Genomic DNA, 13,071 nt, shown 5'->3' with positions numbered 1-13,071 from the left:
GTGCCTGAAGTGGCCCAATTAACAAGCCAGGTCCTTCCATTTCACATCCAGCCATCTCTCCACATTGGGGTGCTGCCAGTCCCTTGTAGGCCCTCAATATGTTTGGTTAACTAATATGCACCTAGAGGCCTTGTTGCCCTGAAATGGCATGGCAGGAGGCAGATCAAGGGGGATGAAGGAGTGTGAGAGGAAGGCCCAGGACAGCAGGATTCATGTCTGTAGCCATCCCTGATTCTTTCACTTAGGTTTCTATTCTGTATGGGTCTCAGCACTGCTAATTTTTACCCCTCATGCGTAGAGAGGTAAGATGTCAATTCCTGCCTGCTTGGGCATTTCCCCTCAGGAGATTATGGGCAGGGAAGTTATAGGGTTTCCTCTGAGACCACTGAGAACTTTCTCACTTTCACACCTGCCCCATCAGTGGCTTTTCAAGGCTCTCCTTGAGGAGCTCCTAGCTTCTCCTGGGCCAGCTCTGGGAGACCTCTTACCTCTACCCAGCTGTGCAGCCGTTCCTGGGTGTGCCCGTCATCCTTAAAGCCTGCGGTGGTCAGCAAATCTGCCACAAACTGTTTGGGAGTGATGTGAAGGGTCTGCCAGGAAAACCACAAGTTAGCATCTGTCCCCTGCTACCCTGCACCACCAGGAAGTCATTCACATGTGGAGGAGGGGGCACTGGGCTGCCGCCCTGAAGCCCATGTTTCAATTCCTTCAAGATCTAACATTCCCTGTTCTAAGGCATGCTTTGCTTCTTCTCTTTTCCTCCTTACCAAGCAATCTCCTCCCTAATAAACCCTCCATGCTCAGCTTGTTCCCTCACTCCCCTATTCCATGTCACATATTTCTCCCAGGCCCAAGTGTGGTGCCCACCCCTGGCTCACATCCTCCTCTTGTTGCTGGGTAAGGGGATAGAAGAAGTAGGGATTTCTCAACCCAAGAGAGATATATAGATAACATCCCTAGACTGAAGCTAGCAGAGATCCAGATTCACCTCTAGCCCGAGCCCGAGCCCAAGGTCCAAGGACAGAAGGAAAGTCATACATACCCACAGCCTATTGGCCAGGGATACCACCTTGGCTGTCACTGCTTTGGGGTCCTTCTGTCTAATGGAATCCAAGATGATGTCAGTCAGGAAACAGTGGCATTTTCGGGCATAAAACATCTCCTCCCGGGACAGAGAGAAACTTAGGAAAGTCACCTCTGCAGAAAAAGGGTAAGGCCAGTGTTATATCATATGATAACCAACAGATTATTATGGAGTCCCAGTCTCCATATGGGGGCCTTGGAATGAGGCTCTTTAAGAAGGACCACTTGGAAAAGACTGTATTACCACATATCCCAGTCTGATTTTTCTGCCTACCACTTCTGCTTAGCATACTGGCGCAAGGCTCCCAAATATGCCTCTCTCGAGTCTCAGGCCATACCTAGCCCTTTATCTACAGGTCCCCATCTCCAAAGGCCATCCTTTGGCCTGAAATTCCTTGATCCTCAGGGAGAAACCTGGTATGAGATTAGAGAAAGAGCATTGGATTTGGAGTTGAACGAGCTGATGTGAATCTTGGTTCTGCTCAGTACTATCTATGCAACCTTGGACAAGTCATAGAACTTTTATGGCCCACAGTTTCCTCATCTACAAAATGGGCAGGTTGAACTGAATAATTTCTTCTTTCCAACTCTGATCCTCTCATGCTGTCATCCTATGAGAAGGTTGGTCTCTTAAAAACAACACATCTGGGAGGGGACTCGGGAGGTTTGGTCAGAGGCAAGTTCCCTGGTTATCTTTTCCTTATCCCCTTCTCTCACCTCTGGATAGAGGGCTGGTCTTAGATGGGGCCAGTCTGATGTCATCGAGCTGTGTGGTATATACCACACTGTCCTCAAAGAATGTGCAGGAGCCATCACTCCCGACAACTGGGGGATGGGTCACTTTGAGAATGATCCCCACGTCATCCAGCTCATCAGCTTCCAGTGCAGGCTGCTCAGGGATGGAGGTTTCTGTGGAGGAAACATATGCCTTAGTTTCCATAAGGCAGCAAGATATCACTGCCCGGAAACTTGGAGTTTTCTTTGTGTTAACTGGTCCTATTTTCTAAGGAAGAATAAATGGACCGAGAATCTAGGAAGTAAGGGTTCCTCTAGGAAACTAGGGTTCTAGTCCTGGCCAGTCACTTTCCTACTTGGAGCCTCAGTTCCTTCACCTATAAAATGAGGGTGCTGAACTAGATGTCTAAGGTGCCTTCCACCTTTAATATTGTTAACGTATTCTAATGTTTTATATGCATAGGTCCCTATTAGCTCTAACATTTAATATACGTCTGTGAAGTGGAGACTCTCACCCAGAGAGGCAGACTCATGATTACAGACACCGTCAACATATTCTCAGCTCTGTTGCTGGCACCAGTTTCCCTCCCCTGGATTCCAGTGCAAAATTTCTTCATAGGTGCCAAAACGTGGGACTCGTCTGTGCTCTAATGCTTCCACAGATGGCCAAACCTCTATGGTGGATGTTTGGCTGAAACTCTGGTTGTCCTGGAGACATGAATTTAGAGCCTGGGTAAAGTGGACCAGAAGCAGGATTTGAACAGAGAGAGGGAAGAGTTATTTGGAAACAACATGAGGCATTGGAATTTGGAGGCAGTAAATCTCGCTAGAGATTAGGGAACTAAAGGTTGGAGAGCTTTCCTTTATAGAGACATCGGGGCTGTAATGAACTTTTTGGCTACTTTGTGTCCATACTGCAAGTCCCAACAGGATCTAGGCCTTATAGATGGAGGGGTGGGTGTTCTCACCCTGCACCTCAAAGCAGTGTCAGGGATCCATCAGCAAGGATAAGGAAGGCAGCTGAAGAATATAATGAGAAAGAGGCTAATGTGGTAGAAAGAAAGAGGATTGAATTGGGGGTCAAGAGACTTGAGTTCTAATCTTGATTTTGCCATTAACTTGCTACATGACCTTGGATAAGTCGCTTTCTGTCCCAGGGCCCTCATTCTTCCTCTGTAGAAGGAGGGCCTGGAGCCAACAGAGTTTTGACAAACTGACTTAGCCATGGAACTCTTTTGAGTTTGAAAAATATGGGTGGGAGCCATACAGATTGGTCCAGGAAGACACATTGTGAGTATGGAGGGAGTTGGGGGTATTTGGAGCAACACAGAAGTCAATCTATTTTCATGCTGAAAGCTGCTGCATGTACCAGCCTTATGATCTAGAATTTCACATTTAATTCTTTGGGGGTGATACTTGCTGATGTTCCAGTTTCCTCAAGGAACCCTTCCCCATCTCGCATCTCCTAGAATACTGGAGATCCACATAATGTACTTCAGGCAATGCCTGAACAAAATGATTCCTAAGTCCTGTTTCGCTCTAAGCTTCTGAAAACTCTTACTAAGATAATTCCTTGATTGTCCTCACTGGGTTTCCTAGGTTTTACAAGAGGAGCGTGCCTGAGGACACTAGTAAGCTACAAGCTACGTGAGGGCAGACACTGGCTGGTGGACATTTTGCACCCCATCTATAGCAGATCCTTAACAAAGGCTTGTTTTCTTTGCACTTGCCTCTCTCCTTTGCTCCCTGCTTTGCCCAGTCTTTCAAGGCAGCTGCTCTTTCTGTTGGCAGATCCGGCCTGAATATTTGCTCCGAGCCCTTCTCCTTGGCCAGGGTCGTGGCTCGGGGACTTGGAGTCTTCTCTGCAGCAGCTGGCCGAGCTTTCCAAGCAACAATGGCTGGGCTGAGCTGACGAGCTGCCGCACTCCCGGAGACAGGCCGCGGGGTGCGCTCCTTTAGGCTCGCGCTTCTTGGGGGCGCCGCCGGTGGGAATTCCCACTGCTTGTAGTTGACCATGTCCCACTCTCGAACCAGGGAAATCAGCTTTTGCATGGGGGTGGCAGGAAGGTCTGAAGTTTCTGGTTGGGGGATGGTACTGGCTGCGGAGCCCTTCTTTTTTGGAGGGCTCTCAGGATGGCTCCAATGCCTGGGGCTGGCAAACAGGCCTGGGCACTGAGGATACACCCCAGGGTTACTGGTTCTCTTGACACCTCTGCACAGGGACAAGTGGATTGTTCTGGTGTACTGTTCATTCTCCTCTGTTAGGCTCGGCCTGGCTGGCATTCCCTTCATTCTGCTCCATGGAGTCCCACAGCAATCTCTAAACTCCACAGGCACGCAGGGGGCGGTCTGGAAAAGGAGAAGACAGAGTAGTCTTGACCAATTCCTGAGTCCGACACAGGTTGTACAGCCTAAGGGAAAGAACCCTTGTCTTGGAATCACAAGACCTGAATTCAGACCCTGACATGAACACGTACATGCTCTGAAACCCTGAGCAAGCTACCTCCCTTCTCACCTTCATTTTCCTCAGCCATAACATGGTGGTGATGACCCTTGTACTACCTGCTTCAGGGCTTGGATCAGGTTTAAACTTGAAAGGTAATGGAGAGCTCACCTATTCCAAACCCCTCTTTTTACAGAGGAGAAAACTGAGCCCCAGAGAGTTTACATGACTCATTCAGGGTAAGATGGGGGGGGGGGAGTAGCAAAGTAAGGATTTGAACCTGAGTCCTCTGACTTCAAATCCAGTGCTCTCAAAGTATTCTAGAAATCAAAGCCATTATCTCTCAACCCAAAGACTAATCAATTGATACAGTCCCCTGAGGAGCCCATACCTGATATAAATTACCCTAATCTGGGCTCTGGTCAATCATTTGGGGAGCCAGAGATGGTTGTTACAAGGACAGGTTTTCTCCTACAGTGGCAGTGATATTAATTGGTATTATTTACAAGCGCTGAGGAAATCCAAAAGGACTCTCACACAGCAGGGAGCAACGGTCTCTGTCCATAAGAGGTAAAGTGTTCTGAAGTCTCTAATGAATCACAGGCAATTAGCCAATGCTGGAGGAACCTGCAAAAGTCGTTAGAGGCGCTGATGATGAGGCAGCTAGGTGGACAGGGCTTTAGACCCAGAGTCAGGAAGACCCGAATACAAATGCAGCCTGAGATAACTAACTAGGCGTTTGACCTCTGGGCAAGTCACTTAACCTCTCTTTGCCTCAGTTTCCTCATCTGTAAAATGGGGGTAATAATAGTACCTACCTCCCAGGGCTATTGGAACAAATGAGATAATAACTGTGCATCACTGTACAATACCTGGAATATAGTAAGTGCTATATAAATGCTAGCTATTGTTGTTGCTGTTATAGTACTTTGCCATTCTTAAAGGACTCTATAAATTCCACCTGCTGTGATGATACTAGCTAACATTTCTATGGTGCTTTAATGCATACAGGGTACTTTGCTTCCAGCACCTATAAGGTAAATGGTGCACATGTGATCTTTATTTCACAGATCAGGAACATGAAACTCAGAAGTTAAGTGGCTGGCCCAGAGTCATGCAGCTGCCAGGGGCCAGGAACTGAGGGAGGTCTCTGGCTCGCCATGGCCAGGCAGAATCCTCAGCATGCCTTGAGTACTTACTTCCTTAGGGCCTGGGTTGAGCTCAACCGGTGGACCTTCAGTCACTACGTGCAGTCTCTGGGTGGGAAAAGCTGCTTCACTCTCAGACTCCTTCTCCTGGGTCCAGGATCTGCAAAACCCAACTGGGGTCCAGTCAGTGAGCAAATGTTCCCCATCACCCCATCTGTCAGGATGCCCATGGGCTGGATGGGAAAGCACTCAAGAAGGTGAGAAGCAGGGGTGGCAGAGGCCGGGTGGTACAAGCCCAGGGATTGGCTGGCGCAGGGGCTACAGGAAGCTTGGCAGACCTCAACACCATCTCAGTAGCCGGGCAGTGCCCAGTGGAGGTAGGGAACTCAGGGAACCTTAACAGGAATGGATTTGATCCAGACTTATTGACTGATTCAGACAAACCATTTCTTCCTCGGCACGCCTTGCACTCTGACTTCCTGGGCTAGTCTCTGCCACAGCATTAGGGTCCCAGCCCCGAGACGCTTGTTGGAGCAAGTCACTTTGGTCCCAGCCTGACCTCGCTTTTTGGTTTGTGCCTGGTCTCCTCCCAGCTGGAACCCCACCTCCTTTTCCCTGAGTGGGGAATTGCTGTCCTTCGTCTCCAGGATGTTGTGTTAAGCCTGGCCACATGTAGGACTTTATGGTATGAAATGGCCCAAAGAGCCTTGGATTAGGAACGTGAAGACAAAGGCTCTGGTCCTAGCTTTGCCTGAAGTCTCACTATGGGACTTGGGCATGAGATTTCCTCTGACTGGGACTCATTTTCCATATCTGTCAAATGAGACAGATTATGTCCAAATTCCCTTCAATAATAATGATCTACTACCTACTTCACAGGGTTTTCTTTGAAGAACGTGCTTTGTAAACCATGAAATACTATAGGAATATGCATTACTATTTTTAAATGTGTTCTGGAAGAGTTTATTAGTATCTCAACAGTATTGTCCTCTATTAGATATCTCTCTGCGTTGGTTCCATGTCTATGCTATAAAGAACAAATGTGTTTTGGAGATTAGGGAATTCTGCCTAAAGGGACACATGTAACAGAAACCCTTTGCCTCTATTTCCTGAGAAAATTTTCCTTACCTGTAAGCCTCGCATTGAGAAAGGGCTTCTGATAGAGAGGGAATTCGGTACTCCTCAACCTCCTGACAGAAGAGAGGCCATTCTCTGCAAATAATAGGCATGTCAGTTTGGCAAAATGGTTTCAATTCCATGCTGGACAGGAAGTGTGCTTCCAGTTCTGAGTCCATTCTGACATCTCTAATACTAGGACAATCAAAGAAGCATTAAGCGCCCACAGGGCAAAGGTGAGGTCCAGGCACAGGCTTCAGGCAAATTTGGGAAGAGAGAAGATAATTTCAACCGCCTCTAATCTCCCAAGTCCTTGATTCAGCTTTGCTCTTGGGGTTCCATATTCCTCTACAACGTTAGTGCTACAGCATCACTAGCTAGCATCTTGTAGTAAACCAAATAGGGACCAAGTGACCGAAAACCTGGTTTCTAATCCCAGCTCTGTCTCTTATTGTGTGGCCTTAGGCAAGTAAGTCACTTAATATCTGTTGGGATCGGGAGCCTTCATCTATAAAACAGAGATTTGATTATGTCTTTGGTCCCTTCCAGTTCTAAGATTTTTAAATTTCCTTCTGTAACGAAACCAGAATGTTTGTTTCATCTCTTTTGGAGAATACCTCAGTTCACATATCAGAAATAATTTACCCTTCCCAATGGCCCCAAATAGATCTCCTTTGGTTATAAATCTGATATCCATCTGATATCCTAGATTGATATCAAGCTGATATCAATCTAGGCAACCTTCAGGTAATTTTCCTTTTTTTTTCACTTACTTAAATTCAGTTGGTAAAAACAGTTTGCCAAGTCTAAGGAAATTGAGAATGTGTCTGAACATTTGTCCATCTCCATGGATTAGCAGAGTCTGTCCATATGTAATCCAATACACTCTCTGGGGGTTAGACAGCAGTTCTGGATACTGGGGAAGGAAATCAGACTTAGTTCCAAGCATTCATCTCCTTAGTAAAGAGGCAGGTCTCCTCTGGGTTCCCTAGTTTCCCATCTCATTTTCCCACATCATCCTCCAACAGAAGATACTTTAGGGTCTTCCACCTTCCCTGTCGGCCAGACTAAATTAGCAGGAAGCCAAAGTGTAGGAGATATTTCCAGCTAACATCTCAACAGGTAAGTCTCTGCTGGGCTTCTAGCCTTCCCCCTGCTCCCTAGGGCAGCTCTTCTCTGATGGTACCTGAAAATCACCCTTGACCCAGTGTGCTCAATCCTAAACCAAACAAGATGGACCTCCCTCCTCAGCCCATCATCTTACTCCTCAGGGCCACTGGATTTTGGTAGAAAAAGCATGTGGGTAGACATTTGTAAATTTATTACAGTTGTCCATGAATGGCACAGCAAAGTCAGCAGTGCACTTAGGGACAGAAAACATCAATTTGGATTGCAAACCTGCCAATTCCTACCTTGATGAAGGTGGGAAAGTTATTACTTAGCCTCTAAGCCTCACTTTTCTCATCTAGAAAATGGGAATAATAATATTTACAGTACCTGCTTCACAGTGTTATAAGAATCAAATGAAATAATATAAAGTACTTTATGAATCTTAAAGTCCTATGTAAAATTTAAACTATTATTGTTATGGATCATGGTGACTAGCTCTAGTGAAGTACAGTAAACAAATCAGAAAGGAAGAGGAGAAAGGCAAACCCACAGACAGCAGTACCTTCAGTAGGGTCTGGAGGGATGTTGCATACCAATAGCTTCCTACATAAACTTTCACAATCTGATGAGGTGAATAGACTGTGATCTCTGCTGTCCAAGATTCATCTAAGAAAAACCAATTAAAATGGAGATATCACAGAACCAGAAGAGGAAATGAGGTAGGGGATTTCTAGGACTTATGCAGTCAGTACCCTGAGATTTAACATCAGTATGAGGCCACACAAGTACGAGGCCCTGAGCTCAGTCCCCAACATTTCTGATTCCTAAGAGATAGATGAATGCCATGGACAGGACACAGAATTCAGAGTCTGAGGGCCTGTATCCAAACCCATCTGCGTGATCTTAGGCAAGTCATTCAACCTCTCTGTACCTAAGTTTCCTTATCCAGTAAAAAAGACAGAGACTAGATGATGTACCAAAAGATTTCTAAGCTCTCTTCTAGCTCTAAATCTACGATCAAAAGGATTGTGCTTGCTTAGTCAAGGGGAGACGAAGTGACCTTTGATGCTCTTCACACAAAGTGCTCCTGCCACGTTTCTCTCCACAGATTTCTTTCAGTGGATCAGATTGGCATATGCCAATGTAGTGGACATGTGGTCATTTCTAATGTGTAAAACAGGGATAATAATATTTGTACTTTGTATTTCACAGGGTTTATGCTATGAAAGTGCTTTCTAAGTAGTAAATACCAAAGAAATGTGAGTTATTATTCTAGGGAGAGCAGCTGGGAGCTAAGAAGCCTGGTTCCCTCAGGAACTACTGTCTCTAAAGCAATCTACTCTATTCAAGTGGACATTTGGGGTAGATCAGGAGTGGGGAACCTGCAGCCTGAAGGCCACATGTGGGCCTCTAGGTCCTCAAGTGCAGCCCTTTGACTGAATCCAACCTTTGCAGAACAAATCCCCTTAATAAAAGGATTTGCTCTGTAAAACTTGGACTCGGTCAAAAGGCCACATCCAAAGACCTAGAAGGCCACATGTGGCCTCAAGTCCAAAGGCTCCCCATCCCTGGGGGCAGATGATTCTCCAACTCCATCTCAAGGGCTGACTCTGGTTCTTAAGTGGCTACTTCTAGTGTTCGCGACGTTTCATAGAAATTGGTAAGAATGAATCTAAGATGTAACAGCAATGTTGGGATCAACTGTGGATACTTAGCTATTCTCAGCAATATAACGATCCAAGACAATTCCGTAGAACTTATGATGAAAAATGCTATCCACCTCTAGAGAAAGAACTGATGGTATCAGAATGCAGATTAAAACTTTATTTTTCTTTTCTTTTTTTTTCTTTTGTGTTTTCTTTCACAACATGACTAATACAGAAATATGCTTTGCATGACTGCACTTGTATAACCTCTATCAAATTGCTTGCCTTCTCAATGATGGGGCAGGGGAGGGAGGGAAAGAGGGAATTTGAAACTCAAAATTAAAAAAAAAATGTTAAAGATTATTTTTAACCTGTAATTGGGGAAAACCAAAATATTAACATTTTAAAAAAGAATGAATCTAAGTGTTGTCTGAGCATTGGTGGTGGTGGTAATGGTTGTACATGTTTGTAGAGCTGTCACTCTAGAGCCACGAAAATTTCTACAGAGAGAAGGTCTATCTAGACATGTAAAAGAAATTGATGTTTACATTTAATACAGCTGTGCCCAAACTATTTACTTTTCACTTGAGGTCAGTTGGGGTTAAGTACTCAGTAAAACAAGGATAGAATGTAAGCTCACTAAGGGCAGATATAGTTGCTTTCCGCGTCTTATAGAGTGTTCAGTGCCTTATGAATGCTTGGCAGCTATTATTTTATGATAATAATGATCAAGTGTTTGCTATCTGTAGTGGTTTGGATAACATAGGGAGCTTTGACACTCAGGCTCTTATCCTAAGAGGAATTAGTAATAAATTTGTCCTCTAAATGGAGACTTCAATTTCTGACCCTAGGTTTTTGTTTCTTTCATATACTGTCCTTAGCCCATATCCAGTTTCATGTTACTTACCACATCTTCACAATCATTGACACCCCTACCCTTGATATTAAATTGCAGATTGATCAATATACTCATTTACCAATCAACTTGCGAGTTGGAGTTTTGGGTTCAAGATGTGTTTTCAGAGCAACTTTCATAGGTTCATAGGTGATGTCCCTCTTGTCCAAGAAGGCGCAGAGTTCATATACCTCTGAAATTGTCTCTGTTAAGGGCAGCCTGCAGGTTCCCAGCCAATTCCTATCCAAAAGAGAAATTTTGTCATGGAGAGCTTGAGCCTTACCCTCCCCCCCCCCAAACTCTTCACCCTCAACCTTGAGGACATTTATTCTTTAAACTAATAATAACAAGAACATAGCACTAGTTTCAATCTATCATCTCCAACATATTCTTTCCTGATTAAAATTTAAGAAATCCTGGTCATATTTTATATGAATACTCTAGGAACTTCAGGATCTCCTAAGGATCAGGTTAACAAGTAATCATTCTAGAAGCTACCCAAATTGAACCAGTGATTCCCTAATAGTTCACATGAGTGGTTTCTCTTTGGGATGAAGCACAACGAATAAAAATATACAAGTTGGGTAACTCATGTTCTTATGTATTATGCAGGCCTCAAGCATGGGAGCTATGAGTGAGTGAAGTAACTACCTTCCAATTCCTGACTCTCTATGCTGCTATTCTGTATTTTGTCCCAAGAGCTTAAGGAGCTAGTTTATTCCTAGAAAGGCAACATTAGAACCCATGTTGAAATCACACTCCTTCCCATGATTCAAGTGTCACACTGGCCAACAAAGCAAGAAAATGGACGTTATCACACCCCACTGCAGTTCAGGGACCCTTTCTGGGAAGCTTAGGGTCTTATTTGTGGCAAAACACAAAGCTAAAATCAGATTTCCAGGGGGATCCTTTCCCCAGAGAAGAAATCTTCAGGGATGTACCTGACATGCTGAAAGAGAACACCATTCCCTGTAATAGACAGTTTGCTTCCATCTAAAGTGCTTTCAATGTGGAGCTGTCCCAGTGCTGAATCAGGGTATTTGACCAGCAGGCCAAGGGCCATCATATACAGGGGCTTCACACATTCCAGGTTGGCTGCTCTTCCCCCCTTTCCAGGACTTGGGAGGTGACAGGTGGTTCGGGAACAGTTTCCTGCATGGAAGAAAAATGTAAGGGAAGCATCCCTAAGTATCCGATAGCTGCTTGCTGAAACTTCCTTGAGTTAGGTTTAGTTCTGCCATTTATTACCTGCCAGAGGACTCTCACCAAGTATTACTTGTTGATGACAAAATGATATTGGAAAGATGTTGTTTCCTACCATAAACCCCAATTTGTTTAGTCACTCAACATTTACTGAATGTTTACCATGTGCAATAAGAACAGTACATTTCCCTTACGATAATCCTCTAAGGTCACACAGGTCACACAAGAATTGTCACCATCTTACAGATGAATCAGGCTTATGGAAGTGAAGTCATTTGTCAATGGTTCTACAGCTACTAAGTACAATTCATTGTGTTTGAGGCTAGAGGAAATACAGAAATAAGTAAGACATAGTCCCTATCCTCAAGGAAGTTAAACTTTAGTGAAAGGAAGGAAGACATGTACACAAACATAAATTAGAATATGATAAATTCATTAAAGGAAGAATAGTTCTGAGATCAGATGACAGAGAAATCACCTCCAGTTAGAGGGATGAGATAAGGGTTCATAGAGGGTTCACATTTTAGCTAGGCTATCAACTATGGATAGAATCTTGAGATTAGAGACCAAGACTTTTCTTTCGCAACTTATTTCATCAATTGTGTCTTTCACTCAGAAATGATGGCCACCTTGGAAACCACCTAGTCCCATCACTGAAGTTTACCTTGTACCTTCTACTTCCAGATTCAACTCAGAGCCTGGAATCAACAGTTCCCCAACCAGGGCTGTATACCAATATACCAGTTAGCTCCTACCTCACAATAGGCCAATGTAAAAAACAGGAGCTCCCTGAATTCATATCACCTATCACAGACATAGCTAGAAAGTCCCTGTGGGACATAATGCTCTTCTGTAGTAAAGATCAATATGGTTATTTGGGTTGATCTCCTTTCTGTAGCACAGAGATCCCCCTTGCCCACTGCTATTTAATACTTAAGTGATTAGGGCAAAAGACTTAACTTATCTGGTTTATAAGTATCCTCATATGTAAAATAAGAGGTGAAGATTAATCTTTTTTTTCAGCTCTATTTATACTTTGATGGTGAATCTGTGATTGCAATGATATGGATAATCACTCCAGTGGTGGTAGTTAAAATCTATTCCCACCCCCCCTTCTCATCTGGTTCAACTCTTAATCCATGTCCTTCCATAAATCTTCTATGATGTGTCTGCGGCCTTTCTATAGGTCTCTTGATATTGCTTGGATCCCAGTGAAGCATGTGGACTATCCATCAGATATCCCTCAAGCTTGATTCATGACCAGCCCACCTATTTCCTGTAATGCTTCTGATTTTATGTCATTTCTCTTGTGCCTTTTCACTTCCCTTTGTGTGACCTAGAACTTTTTTTTTTGAAACTGTGGTATTTCATGACTAGAACATTGATTTTAAAATCATGGGCCTATGTTTCAAAAAAAGCTTGGAGTCAATAAAAGTACTACACAATGTCCCAAGTGTAAACCTGTCTCATTTCTTCCTATTCAATTCTTCACCCAGTTCATTGTCTATCCGCAATGTTTGTCCAAGATGGATGTACTTACGGCTGGATCAACTGTAGGGGCTATCCATTCAATTATACATCATAGCCTGAACAACAGGCATTCTTCATCCACTTACTTTTTCCTGGGTGGATAGACTGAATTATTTTTCTTTCTTTCTTTCTTTCTTTCTTTCTTTCTTTCTTTCTTTCTTT

At 44.2% G+C, this 13,071-nt stretch overlaps 1 protein-coding gene across 1 annotated transcript in view; it reads right to left on the bottom strand.

Moving 5' to 3' along the window:
- KCTD19 (potassium channel tetramerization domain containing 19) overlaps positions 1–13,071 on the bottom strand; it is a 41,296-nt gene that overhangs the window by 3,421 nt on the left and 24,804 nt on the right. The window contains 10 exon segments of the mRNA XM_027847762.1: positions 489–590; positions 1,043–1,197; positions 1,801–1,992; positions 3,549–4,167; positions 5,461–5,569; positions 6,538–6,621; positions 7,299–7,441; positions 8,198–8,301; positions 10,259–10,416; positions 11,118–11,328. Of these exon segments, the coding sequence (XP_027703563.1) occupies positions 489–590; positions 1,043–1,197; positions 1,801–1,992; positions 3,549–4,167; positions 5,461–5,569; positions 6,538–6,621; positions 7,299–7,441; positions 8,198–8,301; positions 10,259–10,416; positions 11,118–11,328 (1,877 nt within the window).

The sequence above is a fragment of the Vombatus ursinus genome, unplaced genomic scaffold (assembly GCF_900497805.2).
Source record: "Vombatus ursinus unplaced genomic scaffold, bare-nosed wombat genome assembly UNPS02005286.1, whole genome shotgun sequence".
Lineage (NCBI taxonomy): Eukaryota > Metazoa > Chordata > Mammalia > Diprotodontia > Vombatidae > Vombatus > Vombatus ursinus.
Note: the sequence above shows the minus strand (reverse complement) of the source record. Positions and strands in the feature narration are given on the sequence as shown.